The following is a 15,955-nucleotide window of genomic DNA, read 5'->3' on the forward strand; positions in this document are numbered from 1 at the left end:
TGGACAGAGCAGTGTAGCAAAGACGAACACAGTGTAGCAAACCAGCCCCACTTGTAGTGAAATAGTTCCTTTTCAAACATCGTATTCCATTTCAAACTGTATAATAAGTTCAGAAGCACTGGGAAGGGGTGTGTTTCGGTAACAACTTATTAAAAAAAAATATCTAGTTTGAAATGTGTGTGAAATTGATGTTAAAAAGGCTGGGGCGGCCAGCTGAGGAATGAGAGGCAAGGCAGCGGTTTGCGAGTTGCCCCTCTCCCCCTGGGCTGTGTGTTGGAGAGGCGAGGCGAGGCGAGGCAGACCACCCACAGTGAGAGCAGGGAGAGTCCGCTCAGAGCGGCGCCATTGCACGCAGCACATCTGCCGGCCTGTGGAACCCAGCACTTTGGGGAGGAGGAGGGAAAAGAACCAGAACAAAAACACCTTAGAAAAGACCTGGCCAAATCTGGAAAGATGCAAGTGAACGGACTTTGCGCACAGAAGGTGAGACGCGACATTTGTGGAAGTTTTATTTAGCGAGGGAAAGAGGGAAAAAGTGAAAGCAGGAAAGTTGTTTGAGTTGAGCAGACAAAGGAAGCTGGTGGTCTGGTTCAGTCACTGCACAGGGCGAGGTATGTAGATTAAAGACTGGAAAATGAATCGTTCCCCGAATACCTCAGCATGTTTATTTTTAACGCTTCCTTGAAAGGAATATATTTTGCGACATATCTTGATTGAAAAATGCAGGGCGCGTTGTGATTCGGTCTTTGTGTTAAGGTGCTCGGTGCTGCAGAGTAGAATGAGATTTGGTCGAACTGCTGAATGAACTCGATGGAGTCGGGGGTGGGGTGATTCAGATAGCAGAGATATTGTTTCATAGAAAGCAAAATGACGCCTTGTCGCTTTTGTTCATGGCAATGCGTGATTATTGGCCGAAATAAAATATTTATTGGTTATTATCAAGGAACTGAAGGGGCTGGACAGGGGGCAGTCTCACAGCCCACAAATACTTGGGGTAGAGGTGGTTGGATAAACTGGGTCACTGGTGCACAAGTGGACTGCAATACTTTGCATTCTATTGGAGACCAAATACTACTTTTTAAAAGTAGCATTGTAATAAATCATTAAATAATTAAACCAATGAATGAACCAATTTTCTCAAGTAGATTTTCTAAAAAAATCAAATTTGCAACTGATTATCTTCCTCACTTTCTGCACAATTCCCTATCTCTCTTTTCTCATCTCTGACCGATGTACTAACCTTTGTGGCTGGTGTTGGTATGGGGAACTGGATTAGCTTTTTTAAAAACCCTTTTCAGCTGATTTAGCTCGAAGCTGGGTTGAGGGTCGTTGTAACAATGCTTGAATAAATGTGAACAATTGAGAATGCATGACAGCCCATGTGTAAAATGTGGCTGCAAAAAAAAAATACTTCCCTTCCTATAGTGCTTCTGACAGTCACGAGAAAGTATTAAAGGTGTTTGGAGTAATCACAACAACTTGCATTTATATAGCACCTTTTTTTTTAAACATAGTGAAATGCCCCAAGGTGCTTCATAAAATAAAAATTAACACTGAACCACAGAGTGAGACAATAGGACTGGGAAATTACATGTCTACTACATGTAATAGCAAGTACTCCATTAGTTACACAGGTTGAGCCTCCCTTATCCGGAACCACCCCTCATCCAGAACCATTTCTGGCCACCAGGTGATGATGCGCAGAACTCCGACATGAACAAATTGAAATCCTTCCTCGCTGCCGACTCCCGCAATCGCTGGCCTGACCACACGATCCACCACTCCCCCCTCATGATTTCTCTGCCGCATTCCTAGCCCCGATATCCCCTTGCTCAGTACCTGTACCATCCAATTTAATGTGACCACCCCTCGTATGGAAAAATTCCTTATCCAGAACAGGTCAGGTCCTGAGCGTTCTGGATAAAGGAGGTTCAACCTGTATTTATTTAATTTAGACAGATACTGTAGCCTCAATGTACCTATATCTTTTCTGTTCCATATATATATAATTATCTTTTATATTTCTGGTTCAGCATTCAAGCATGCCATCACCACCCTGTACCACACCTTCACAATGAACTGTAACGCTAGTGTCAATAGAAGTGTGGGAAACAACACTTCACAGGAAGATGGTGGAGCCGTCATTGCAGAATCAGTTGCCATCATTGTCATTGCTGCGTTGATCTGTCTGGGAAACCTGGTGATTGTCATAACTCTTTACAAGAAATCTTACCTCTTGACACCGAGCAATAAGTTTGTCTTCAGTCTGACTCTCTCCAATTTTCTGTTGTCTGTTCTGGTGCTCCCTTTCGTTATCGCAAGCTCCATCAAGCGAGAATGGATCTTTGGCATGGTTTGGTGCAACTTCACAGCACTGCTGTACATGCTCATCAGCTCAGCCAGTATGATGACCCTTGGAGTTATTGCAATAGATCGGTAAGACCTGTTTCATTAGATACCTTATCTTTATTAGAGTAACATGGAGATTAGATTCTCTAGTAATGGTACAATATTTATATATGCCTTTCTGTTGAAAAGATCCTAGGAATTTGCATAAATAATCTGTATTTACTGCATTCGTACAATGAATCTGTATGGAATACCACATTTTCAAAACTTCAGTTGATCCTATCTAAGAGGATTGCCTACAGATATGGAAAAGAAATTGCAGCTTTATAACTTAACAACTTGTATTTATATAGCGCCTTTTAACATAGTGAAATGTCCTAAGATGCATCACAGGAGTATAATGCGACAAAAAAATTGACACCGAGCCACATAAGGAGAAATTAGGGCAGGTGACCAAAAGCTTGGTCAAAGAGGTAGGTTTTAACGAGCGCCTTGAAGGAGGAAATAAGGCAGAGAGGTTTAGGCAGGGAGTTCCAGAGCTTGGGCCTAGGCAACATAAGGCACGGCCACCAACGGTTGAGCGATTATAATCAGGGATGCTCAAGAGGGCAGAATTAGAGAAGCGCATACATCTTGGGGGTAGGGGTTGTGGGGCAGGAGGAGATTACAGAGATAGGGAGGGGCGAGGCCATGGAGGGATTGAAAACAAGGATAAGAATTTTGAAATCGAGGCTTTGCTTAACCGGGAGCCAGTGTAGGTCAGCGAGCACCGAGGTGATCGGGACTTGGTGCGAGTTAGAACATGGGCAGCCGAGTTTTGGATCACCTCTAGTTTACGTGGGATAGAATGTGGGAGGCCAGTCTGGAGTGCATTGGAATAGTGAAGTCTAGAGGTAACAAAGGCACGGATGAGGGCTTCAGCAGTGGATGAGCTGAGGCAAGGGCGGAGACGGGTGATGTTACGGAGGTGGAAATAGGCCGTCTTAGCTATGCTGCGGATATGTAGTTGACAGCTCATTTCAGGGTCAAATATGACACCAAGGTTGCGAACAGTCTGGTTCAGCCTCCGACAGAAGATGGGGAGAGGGATGGAGTCAGTGGCTAGGGAATGGAGTTCCAAAGCATCAGAATATCAGGGGGATAGAACTGAGTAAGCCCTTGCTACAAAAAAAAATGCAAAATACTAGTGACAATTGAGGCTGGCCACATAATGGCAGCAGTCAGTAATTTACTAAAAATAACAAGAAGTGGAAAAAAAGGAAGCAACTTAAGTGAGAGAAATAATTTGCATTTGTATACACCTTCAATGTAGAACAACATCTTGAGGTCCTTCAGAGGTTTATGGACAAATGAATGGAGAGCTAAGGGAAAGTTTTAAGAGTGGTGACAAAGTTTGGTCAAATGAGGGTTTTAAGGAGGGTCTTGAGAGCAAAGGAGGTGGAAAGGCGATGGGGGTTTAGGAAGGGAATTCCAGAGTTTGGGGCCTAGGTTGCTGAACACACAGATGACAATGATGTGGAAAGGGGGATGCACAGGAATTTGAGCCCGAGGAATGAAAAGTTTTGGTGGTGGGGACGCGAGTGAGGTTTGCAGTGCCGGAGATGGGAAGGGGTGAAGTTGTGTTAGATTTTTAAAAAAAACTAGGATGAGAATTTTAAATCTGGGGCATTGGGTAACCAGCAGCCAATGTAATGAGAGAGAATGGGTGAATGTATTTTGATGCAGGATAGGATATGGCAGCCAAGTTTGGGACGAACTGAAGTTTAGAAGGTGGAAGATGCCAGGCCAGCCAGAGGAACATTGGAGTAATTGTCTGGAGTTGTCTTGAATAAGGGTTTTAGCTGCAGATGTGCTGAGGCAGGAGTGGAGGTGGAAGCGTGTAATTATTATGATGGAAATTATGTAGGGTTGGCACATCAACTAGAAGGTCACGGGCAGTGTTCTCAATTTTAAATCTGGGTGCGCAGAGCATTCAAAGTTTCACACATGTGAGAAATTTGACATTGTAAAAGCCGGTCACGGGCTGCGCAGGACCGGCGGACAGCAGCACAGCTTAATGGGAACATTGGTCACAGGATACCAAGGTTGTGAACAGTCTGGTTCAGCCTAAGAGAGTGGGTTAGGAGGGGGTGAAGTCAATGGTAAGGGCAGGGAGTTTGTGTCTGGCCAAAGATGACCCACTTTTCTCAGTGTTTTGCTGGAGGAAATTATGGCTCATTCAAGTCTGGGCATCGGACAAGCAATTTCCTAGTGTACATGTGAAAGCTAGCTCCATGTCTGCGATGATGTCAAGGTGAAGCATGGAAGAAGAGAGGCTGATGATGTGTCCTTGGTGGATTCCTGAGGTAAGAGTATAGGGCTGGGAAGAGGAACCATTGAGAAGATGCAATGAAGTGGCTAAGATCGGATTTGAACTCTCATCCACCACCTTCAACACTCACTCCCTCCACCACCTTGACTGCAGTGTGTACCATCTACAAGATGCACTGCAGCACCTCTGAAACCCTCGACCTCTACCACCTAGAAGGACAAGGGCAGCAGGCACATGGGAACACCATCCCCTCCATGTCCCACACCATCCTGACTTGAAAATATATCGCCGTTCCTTCATCGTTGAGTCAAAATCTGGAACTCCCTCCCCAACAGCATAGTGGGAGTTCCTTCAGCACAAGAACTACAGCGGTTCGAGAAGGTGGCTCACTGCCACCTTCTCAAGGGCAATTAGGGACGGGCAATAAATGCTGGCCTTGCCAGCGATGCTCACATCCCGGAATGAATTTTTAAAAAAGAGACAAAACAAAATGGACAGCAGGGGGCGATGGGTACAAACACGTGATATAAATGTAACCTTGGATCAGTATTTTTCAAGAATGCACTTGACTCGAAGTGACTTTGTGGTTTCTTTTTACACGTTTCCTGGTGTGTTCCTGAGCATGGCTGACCTAACCATGTATCATCATAGGCAGTTCCTCGAAATCGAGGAAGACTTGCTTCCACTCCTAAAGTGAGTTCTTTGGTGGCTGAACAGTCCAACACGAGAGCCACCGACCCTGTCACAGGTGGGACAGATATTTGTCGGGGGAAGGGGGGTGGGGTGGTACTGATTTATCACACGCTCCTTCCACTGCCTGCGCCTGAGCTCTTCAGCGTTGAGATTCGAAGAGCTCAATGCCCTCCCAGATGCACTTTTTCCACCTAGGGCAGTCTTCGGCCAAGGTCTCCCATGCATCAGTGGTGATGTCGCACTTCACCAGGGAGGCTTTGAGGGTGTCCTTGTACCGTTTCCGCTGCCCACCTTTGGCATGTTTGCCATCGAGGAGCTCCGCATATAGCAGTTGTTTAGGGAGTCTCTTGTCTGGCATGCGGACTAAGTGGCCTGCCCACTGAAGCTGATCTAGTGTGGTTAGTGCTTCAATGCTGGGAAATGTGTTTCCCAGCGACCTTGGTTTCGCAGAACTTGTTTGATCACCTTCAAAGATCGGCTAGGAATTTAAGTATTTTTTTTCCCCCCTAAATTTATACTAATGGGCTTGAGTATAAAATTCACACTTTTTTTTTTAATTTAAAAAAAAGTCATAAAATGAAAAGCAGTTAATCCTTTTAATGCTTCCCATTAGAAATGACTACTAATCTAAAATTCACTTTAGCAGCTCTGGGTTTAGAATAGTGACCAGCTGAGCCACACAGACCAGTTCAGTTCAGTCACTGGTATGTGCTGCAGTAGCTGGTTTCAGTAGGGTCAGCACTAGTGGTGCTACAGTTGGGGGGGGAAAATCAATTGGGTTTCCTGTTCCTGATCATTATCCAATACCCTCCACTGGACGTGTAGGTGTGCAGGCCAAGGTTGAGCTCAGCACTAATGCTGGCATTTACTGGCTAGGCTTGCACATGAAGAATGGTCACTTGGTTAAGATACTGGAGCATGCATGCTTGGCACCTGTGAAACTATATGCCAGTAAGTAGTGAATGGCCTTGGGAGAAGAGGTGTGAGAAAATTAGTGGAGAAAGGGAGAGAGAAAAATACAAATGTAATGGAGTAGGTTAAAAGCAAATCCCTCTCACTTTATTGATTTCCTAATTGTGATCTTACTGGGTTTGACACATCGCAACTGGTCAGTTAATGGCGCAGGGTTGATGATGATGGTTTAAATTTCAAACTGTGACTGCTTTTATAAAAGAAAGAAAGCCAGAGGATGAATTACCCCAGACTTGTGTGGTGCACCTCCTCAGCAGAGGAGAGAAGATAAGGGAACTGAAATGACTCTGTTGCATGCCCCCGGAGGCACCAATGGGAAGCAAAAGTGTTTATGCTGCTGGGTGAGGGAGGGGCGTTACTGGCTCCAGCGAAATTGCACAGAGGTTAGCGGAGGTGCGAATGCATTAACACCGCACCCTGCTGGTAGCGCCCTTGGCTGCTGTGCCTTCGGCGATTGACGTCATCACTGTGCACGCCGACCCCTTTTTTCCCTGTGGTGAACATTGGCCAGCACCCAGTGAGGTTCCAAAATGGGCCGGACACCCATCGCAGGCCAAAAGTTAAAGAGGCAGTGCACCCCCCTTACCAGTCTGGTCACAGTCAAACGATGGCGCGGGGTGCGGGCCAGCGAGCACGCAGCCCGGCACTCCGTTACATGGAGAGGCCCCGATCCTGCCCCAAAAGGAAATGGAGCGCGCGACATTGCGCTCCACTTCCTGCGAGGCGTGGTAACCCGAATTTTGTTTCCAGGGTGGGACTTCTGCGCCAGGTGCAGAATGTCTGGCCCCAGAGAGGTTACTGCCCCCAACAGGGAATTTTGGCCCCAAGTTGTTTTTTAAAAAAAAAAGTGAGCAGGAGTTACTGAAGCTACCCACATGAGGGAGCTGAATTAACATCAATTGGTGATCTAGTTAGAAAGCTGGGGCACTTCAGTGGTAAATGTGTCTCTTTAACTGTATGAAACAGCAGAACTCAGTAACTCCTCCAACCTGATGTTCTGAACATTTGCTGTTAAAAATTTATGCATTAGTAAAGAAAAGGTTATTTACAGTTTTTTGACTTTCTTTTGTTTGAAGTACCATTAACTATTTGTAAAGCTATTTCTCTTATTTTCATCAGTTAGACCTCAAAAACTGTGTTGTTTAGTTTAAATAATGATTTTCAGGTCGTGCCTATGAGCTTGTAGCAGGGATTGGCTTCCTTCCCGCCTCCCACTAAGTACCAAGTTCTAGTCAGCACTTTCTTACATTAGCAAAACAGAGTCCTGGAGGGAATCGAGCTGTTTCTCCCAAATGTGATGCTGCATATTGGTGCTCTAATAGGTTGCACATAAAACCAGGGCGTTTAGCTTTAGTTCATATGTGATGTCCCATGAAAACACTAGCAAACACTTTCCACTGTTAGTTCAGTTTACTCTGTGCTGTGCTGCTGTTTAGCGGTAACATGCTATGTCTCTCAGTACATCTCTTCTCCATTTTCACTAGTTTTCTTTTTAAATAGAACTGCCTGTATATTTTGTAAATGTTTCACTGCCAGGACCATGTTCATTGTGGAGAATAAACCTGATCAAATTAAATATTTGGACTAGCTTGAAATTGTGATTATTGAGTTTCAATTGTTACTGTCTCATTTAACTTTACTTTGAATATGTTTGTTTTATAATGTTAAATTTAGTGTGTTATCTAGGACTAGCAACAGTGGTAGTTTTGATATTTGAGTGTTGAGTATGACAGAGATTTTTTTGTCCTCTAATTATTTTTGATTTCTACAGGTACTATGCTGTCGTTTATCCAATGGTATATCCGATGAAAATAACTGGAAATCGTGCTGTTGTTGTGATTGTATACGTGTGGCTGCACTCACTGATTGGATGTCTTCCTCCGCTCTTTGGCTGGTCTACATTTGAGTTTGACCAATTCAAATGGATCTGCATAGCTGCATGGTACAAAGAAGTAGGCTACACTGCCTTTTGGCAGATTTGGTGTGCACTGTTGCCGTTTTTAGCCATGGTCATTTGCTATGGCTTTATATTTCGTGTGGCCAGGCTTAAAGCACGGAAAATCCACTGTGGAACTATCATAGTTGTGCAAGAAGAATCCAATAAGGATGGAAGAAAAAATTCCAACTCCTCTACCTCTTCTTCAGGGAGCAGAAGGAACACCATCAATAACATTGTTTATTCAGCCAATCAATGCAAAGCCCTGACAACTATCTTGATTGTGATTGGTGCTTTTGTTGTCACATGGGGCCCTTACATGATAGTGATTAGCACCGAAGCACTTCATGGGAAAGGCACTGTGTCTCCAGGACTGGAGACACTGGTAACATGGCTATCCTTTACTAGTGCTATTTGTCATCCAATTATCTATGGACTGTGGAATAAAACAGTACGCAAAGAGCTGCTGGGGATGTGCTTTGGGGACAGATACTACAGGGATTCATTTATTCAACGTCAAAGGACTTCCAGGTTATTCAGCATCTCCAATCGCATCACAGGTAACCTAGGAAAAGGGAGTGGGTAAAGCTTCTGCTATGATGACTGTATCATGAAAAAACGTGTTTATTGCCTTTTGCTTTTTCACATTTGGCGCCTTAAACATATTTTGTTGGGCATGGGGATTGAGGAATAACTAGGGCTGTCAGATATTTGAAGCCTGTAAGATGTCCTGTGTGTCTCTTTTGTAAATAAGACATTGTTTCCATAGAAAATGTTCACTCTGTAGATTAAGGCTGCTCCAGCTTTATGGAAGAATCTGTTCTGTCAGTTTCACATGGATTTTCTTGCAGCTGAAATTGACCAGCCCACTTGTTTACTTTTGATTTTATATAAGATGAGCATTAGTAAATATATTCCTGAAATTTTAATTAAATTATGTAGACCTTCTTAGAGTTACACTGGGAACAGACAGCTTCTATTTATTGTATTAGATACCTCTCTGGTTACTGAAGGGCAGAGTAGAATGAATAACATGCCTAAAATGTGATTATTTAGCAGGAGTCCTGCTGCAATATGTTGTGTCATCCAGACTTGCTGCTAAGAGGAATGTTGATTCTACTAGGAAGGGGACTGGTGAGGGGGAGAGGAGAGGGAATGAGATTGGCTAACAATTTGCTTAAATCCTGAGGTATTATAAATAGAAATTGCTGTAATATGTTATCTTTTTAGCGAGGGCTATATGTCTGGTTATAACGTTTGAGCTTCTCGCAGGCTGCTGGTATTGTGATGCTTTTACAATGGCATGACGAAATGGCTTTGCCGAGGGATCCAGGGGCACATTTCAGCTGCTTCAGTTTATAAAATGTTCATTCCAAATTCATGAGCTTCATTGCATACGGAATGTGAGTCCTCTTGTTAACCCTTTCAGGACTTCTAGCAGCCTTTTCTGTACCAAAAAAAAAAGTTCATTTGTAGGGAACAGTGAATGAAATAATCTGTATGCCTGATATTCATATTCAACGAGTTTCCTTTAGCAAAAGGAGCCTAAACCACCTGTTGGAATTTCCTCAGGGCTTGTTCCGTAACCAGTGGGTGTTTTCCATCAGCTTGACATCATGTGGATATATGGTGTTTACCTATTTTGGTGACAGATGTACTGCTGTAAATACCATGAATCCGGCAGTGCAGCACTGCATGTAGGAGTATCAGTGCACAGACCCACAATGTGAACTGATGCATGGTTTTATTTTGCCCCCTATTCTAATCCACTCTGCTCAGGGTGGGGGTTAGAAAGGGAGGTTAGAGAATCACAATGCCCCACCTGGTGTCTCGATGGCATGGTCTGCAGGGACTGAGTGGTCAAATCCGAGGGGGGGGTGTTCCTCAGCTATTCAAAGTAGCCCGAAATCACACTGGCATTAGCAATAGGTTTGACTTTGAATATTCTATGAAGATATTAAACAGGAGCACCCACCAGATTGTTGCTTTTAAAGTTTTCTGTTAATCAGATTCCTATCAGCAGATTTCTGCAGCCCTAACTTTAAGATCCTGAACAAGGCTTAAGAACATAAGAAATAGGAGCAGGAGTAGACCATTTAGCCCCTCGAGCCTGCTCCGCCATTCAGTAAGATCATGGCTGATCTGATCATGGACTCAGCTCCACTTCCCTGCCCGCTCCCCGTAACCCTTTATTCCCTTATCGCTCAAAAATCTGTCTATCTCCGCCTTAAATATATTCAATGACCCAGCCTACACAGCTCTCTGGGGCAGAGAATTCCATGGATTTACAACCCTCAGAAGAAACTCCTTCTCATTTCAGTTTTATTCTAAGACTATGTCCCCGAGTTTTAGTTTCCCCTTTTGAGTGGAAATATCCTCTCTGCATCCACCTTGTTGAGCCCCCTCATTATCTTATAAGTTTCAATAAGATCACCTCTCATTTTTCTAAACTCCAATGAGTATAGGCCCAACCTACTCAACCTATCCTCATAAGTTAACCCCCCTCTGTCTTCACGAAGGCAGACACAAATAACCTTCCGAATGTACTAGGGGTCAATGGGTCTAGTGAGAAGAGGAACTGAAGGATATCATTATTAGGTGGGAAATTGTGTTAGGGAAATTGATGTGATTGAAAGCCGATAAATCCCCGGGACCTGATAGGCTGCATCACAGAGTACTTAAGGAAGTGGCCCTAGAAATAGTGGATGCATTGGTAGACTGTTGGAAAATGACCATCAATTCTGGATCAGTTCCTATGGACTGGAGGGTAGCTAATGTAACACTCCTTTTTTTTTTAAAAAAGGAGGGAGAGAAAAAACTGGTAATTATGGACCGGTTAGCCTCACATCAGTAGTGTTGGAATCAATCATTTAAGGAGGAAATAGCAGCGCATTTGGAAAGCAGTGACAGGATCGGTCCAAGTCAGCATGGGTTTGTGAAAGGGAAATCATGCTTGACGAATCTTCTGGAATTTTTTGAGGATGTAACTAGCAGAGTGGACAAGGGAGAACCAGTGGATGTGGTGTATTTTGACTTTCAAAAGGCTTTTGACAAGGTCCCATCAAAGCGCATGGTATTGGGGTAATGTACTGACGTGGCTAGATAACTGGTTGGCAGACAGGAAGCAGAGAGTAGGGATAGACGGGTCCTTTTCAGAATGGCAGGCAATGACTAGTGGGGTGCCGCAGGGCTCAGTGCTGGGACCCCAGCTCTTTACAATATACATTAACGAATTAGATGAAGGAATTGAGTGTAATATCTCCACGTTTGCAGATGACACTAAACTGGGTGGTGGTGTGAGCTGTGAGGAGGACGCCAAGAGGCTGCAGGGTGACTTGGACAGGTTAGGTGAATGGGCAAATGCATGGCAGATGCAGTATAATGTGGATAAATGTGAGGTTATCCATTTTGGGGGCAAAAACACGAAGGCAAAATATTATCTGAATGGTGGCAGATTAGGAAAAGGGGAGGTGCAACAAGACCTGGGTGTCATGATATATCAGTCATTGAAAGTTGGCATGCAGGTACAGCAAGTGGTGAAGAAGTCAAATGGTATGTTGGACTTCATAGCTAGTGGATTTGAGTATAGGAGAAGGGAGGTCTTACTGCAGTTGTACATGGCCTTAGTGAGGCCTCACCTGGAATATTGTGTTCAGTTTTGGTCTCCGAATCTGAGGAAGGATGTTCTTGTCATTGAGGGAGTGCAGCGAAGGTTCACCAGACTGATTCCAGGGATGGCTGGACTGTCATATGAGGAGAGACTGGATCAACTGGGCCTTTATTCACTGGAGTTTAGAAGGATGAGAGGGGATCTCATAGAAACGTATAAGATTCTGACGGGACTGGACAGGTTAAATGCAGGAAGAATGTTCCCGATGTTGGGGAAGTCCAGAACCAGGGGACATAGTCTTAGGATAAGGGGTAGACCATTTAGGACTGAGATGAGGAGAAGCTTCTTCACCCAGAGAGTTGTTAACCTGTGGAATTCCCTGCCGCAGAGAGTTGTTGATGCCAGTTCATTGGATATATTCAAGAGGGAGTTAGATATGGCCCTTACGGCTAAAGGGATCAAGGGGTATGGAGAGAAAGAGGGAAAGGGGTACTGAGGTGAGTGATCAGCCATGATCTTATTGAATGGTGGTGCAGGCTTGAAGGGCCGAATGGCCTACTCCTGCACTTATTTTCTATGTTTCTATGTTTCTCATCTCTGAAATCAACCTAGTGAACTTTCTCTGAACAGGCTACACTGCAAGTATATCCTTCCTTAAATACGGAGACCAAAAATGAACGCAGTGCTCCAGGTGTTCCCTCACCAATACCCTGTATGGTTGTAGCAGGACTTCTCTGCTTTTATACTCTCTTCCCCCCCCCTTGCAATAAAGGCCAAAATTCCATTTGCCTTCCTGATCACTTGCTGTACCTGCATACTAACGTTTTGTGATTCATGCACGAGGAACCCCAGGTCTCTCTGTACTGCAACACTTTGCAATTTTTCTCCATTTAAATTATAATTTGCTTTTCTATTATTTCTGCCAAAGTGGATAACCTCACATTTTCCCACATTATACTCCATCTGCCAAATTTTTGCCCACTCACTTAGCCTGTCTACATCCCTTTGCAGATTTTTTGTGTCCTCCTCACAATTTGCTTTCCCATCCATCTTTGTATCATTAGCAAACTTGGCTACATTACATTCGGTCCCTTCATCCAAGTCATTAATATAGATTGTAAATAGTTGAGGACCCAACACCGATCCCTGCAGCACCCCACTAGTTACTGTTTGCCAACCGGAAAATAACCCATTTATCCCGACTCTCTGTTTTCTGTTAGTTAACCAATCCTCTATCCATGCTAATATATTACTCCCAACCCCGTGAGCTTTTATGTTGTGCAATAACTTCTTATGTGGCACCTTACTGAATGCCTTCTGGAAATCCAAATACACCACATTCACTGGTTCCTCTTTATCCACCCTGCTCATTACATCCTCAAAGAACTCCAGCAAATTTGTCAAACATGATTTCCCTTTCATAAAACTTTGTTGACTCTGATTGAATCATGCTTTTCCAAATGTCCCACTACTGCTTCCTTAATAATGGACTCCAGCATTTTCCCAACGACAGATGTCAGGCTGACTGGTCTATAGTTTCTTGCTTTTTGTCTGCCTCCTTTTTTAAATAGCGGCGTTACATTTGTGGTTTTCCAATCTGCTGGGACCGCCCCAGAATCCAGGGAATTTTGGTAGATTACTACCTCTGCAGCCACTTCTCAAGACCCTGTTTATATGCTGCCAATCTCTGCTCTGGATTCTGGTGGGGGAGATGAGGAACATTCTAGCTTGTTAAAATTAAAAAAAAATTTTATCTTGAGAGAGGGAGAGAGAGAGAGAGCGCCTTGTTAATACATGGAGTGCTCTGGGCTCCTACCCCTGGTGCTGGGCATGCTAAGGTTGGGTTTAGCACAGTGAGATGCAGAGTAAATCTTCCTCTACTTTGCCCAAAAATGTGCCTTAACCCAAACCAGCAACATTTTTCACTTCACACACTAGCCATCTTCACAGGACTCTGAGACTGCCAATTGAGTGTATATTTATATACAATTAAGGATGATATTGTGCTGGGGAGGTATATCTAGTGCAAGTTATTTAAATGGAGAAAAATTGCAAAGTGCTGTAGTACAGCGGGACCTGGGGTACTTGTGCATGAAACACAAAAGGTTAGTATGCAGGTACAGCAAGTGATCAGGAAAGCCAATGGAATCTTGGCCTTTATTGCAAAGGGGATGGATTTTAAGAGCAGGGAAGTCTTGCTACAGTTATACAGGGTATTGGTGAGGTCACACCTGGAATACTGCATTCAGTTTTGGTTTCCATATTTACGAAAGTATATACTTGCTGTGGATGCAGTTCAGAAAAGGTTCACTAGGTTGATCCCGGGGATGACTTGGAAGGAAAGGTTGAGTAGGTTGGTCCTCTACTCATTGGAATTCAGAAGAGTGAAAGGTGATCTTATAGAAACATATAAGATTATGAGGAGGCTTGACAAGATGGATGCAGAGAGGATGTTTCCACTGGTGGGGGAGACTAGAACTAGAGGGCATGATCTTGGAATAAGGAGCCACCCATTTAGAAATGACATGAGAAATTTCTTTTGAGGGTTATGAATATGTGGAATTCACTGCCTCCGAGAGCTGTGGAAGCTGGGACATTAAATAAATTGAAGACAGAAATAGACAGTTTCTTAAACGATAAGGGGTTATGGGGAACAGGCAGGGAAGTGGAGCTGAGTCCATGATCAGATCAGCCATGATATTGAATGGCGGAGCAGGCTCGAGGGGCCTTGTGGCCTACTCCTGCTCCTATTTCTTATGTTCTTATAAGACCATGCATAGGTTTTTCTTATAGAACTGTTACAGCTTCCACCAACCCCTCCTCATTAAACTAGGCTAAGTACAAATCCAGGTCCCATTGGTGAAAGGACAGTGTGCCATCAGAGGGGGAGAGGGTAAACAGCTGGAGGTCGTGCTCCATATCGGTACCAGTGACATAGGGAGAAAGCGGGATGAGGTCCTGCAGGAAGAGTTTAGGGAGCTAGGACAGAGATTTAAAAAGCAGGTAGTAATCTCCGGATTATTCCCGGTGCCACGAGCTTGTGAGTACAGAAATAGGATGATAGAGCAGATGTATGCGTGGCTGGAGAGATGGTGCAGGAGGGAGGGCTTTATGTTCCTGAGGCATTGGGACCGCTTCTGAGGGAGCTGGGACCGATGCAAGCCGAACGGGTTGCACCTCAACAGAGCCGGGACCAATATCCTCGCAGGGGGGGCGGTTTGCTAGTGCTGTTGGGGAGGGTTTAAACTAGTCTGACGGGGATGGGAACTTGAGAATAGATTCAGTAGGGAGAGAAGTAAAGCTGGAATTGGAAAGCAAAAACTTAGAAAGTGAATTTGAAGGACAGGGGAAACAAGGGTTAGTAAGTAATCAACAAGAGGTTTGGCTGTACTAAATGGTACATACTTCAATGCAAGGAGTATAGCGAATAAGGCAGATGAGCTCAGAGCACAGGTAGACACTTGGAAGTACGATATTATAGCTATTACAGAGGGAAGACCAAGACCTAGCTCTGTCAAGCCCGTATAGTGGCTGATGTGCAACGGCCACCACACTTTTTTTTTTAAATCCACGCACAGGCATCTTCCACCCTTCAACATATAGTTCGGGACCTGGAATATTAGGTCCTTCATTGAAACACCTGTGAACTCATCCCTTTTTGGTGTGGAAGCAAGTCATCCTTGATACGAGGGACCAGCTATGATGATGATTACAGAAACCGGGCTAAAAGAGGGGCAGGTATGGCAGCTCAACATTCCTGGTTATAGGATTTTCAGACGTGACCGAGGGGAGTAAAAAGGGAGAGGGGGGGGTCATGGTTTTGATTAAAGAAACTATTACAGCTGTGAGGAGGGATGATATGTTAGAGGGATCATCAAACGAGGCCATATGGGTCAAACTGAAAAACAAAAAAGGAGTGATCACACTGCTGGGTGTGTACTCTAGACCCCCCAAACAGCAAGAGGGAGATAGAAGAGCAGATATGTAGGTAAATTTCTGAGAAGTGCAAAAACTTTAGGGCAGTCATAGTAGGGGATTTCAACTATCCTAATATTAACTGGGATAAAATTAGTGCTAAAGGTAT

The 15,955-nt window shown here is 44.2% G+C and overlaps 1 protein-coding gene across 1 annotated transcript in view; it reads left to right on the forward strand.

Annotated features, from left to right (window-relative positions):
- The first annotated feature begins 464 nt into the window (after positions 1–464).
- Positions 465–15,955, forward strand: part of gpr161b (G protein-coupled receptor 161b) — a 40,724-nt gene continuing 25,233 nt past the window's right edge. Inside the window, exons 1-3 of the mRNA XM_070892931.1 lie at positions 465–483; positions 2,034–2,436; positions 8,097–8,821. Coding sequence (XP_070749032.1) covers positions 2,075–2,436; positions 8,097–8,821 — 1,087 coding nt within the window. The 5' untranslated portion in view covers positions 465–483; positions 2,034–2,074. The remainder of the gene's footprint in view (positions 484–2,033; positions 2,437–8,096; positions 8,822–15,955) is intronic.

This window comes from Pristiophorus japonicus, chromosome 11 (assembly GCF_044704955.1).
Source record: "Pristiophorus japonicus isolate sPriJap1 chromosome 11, sPriJap1.hap1, whole genome shotgun sequence".
Classification (NCBI taxonomy): domain Eukaryota; kingdom Metazoa; phylum Chordata; class Chondrichthyes; family Pristiophoridae; genus Pristiophorus; species Pristiophorus japonicus.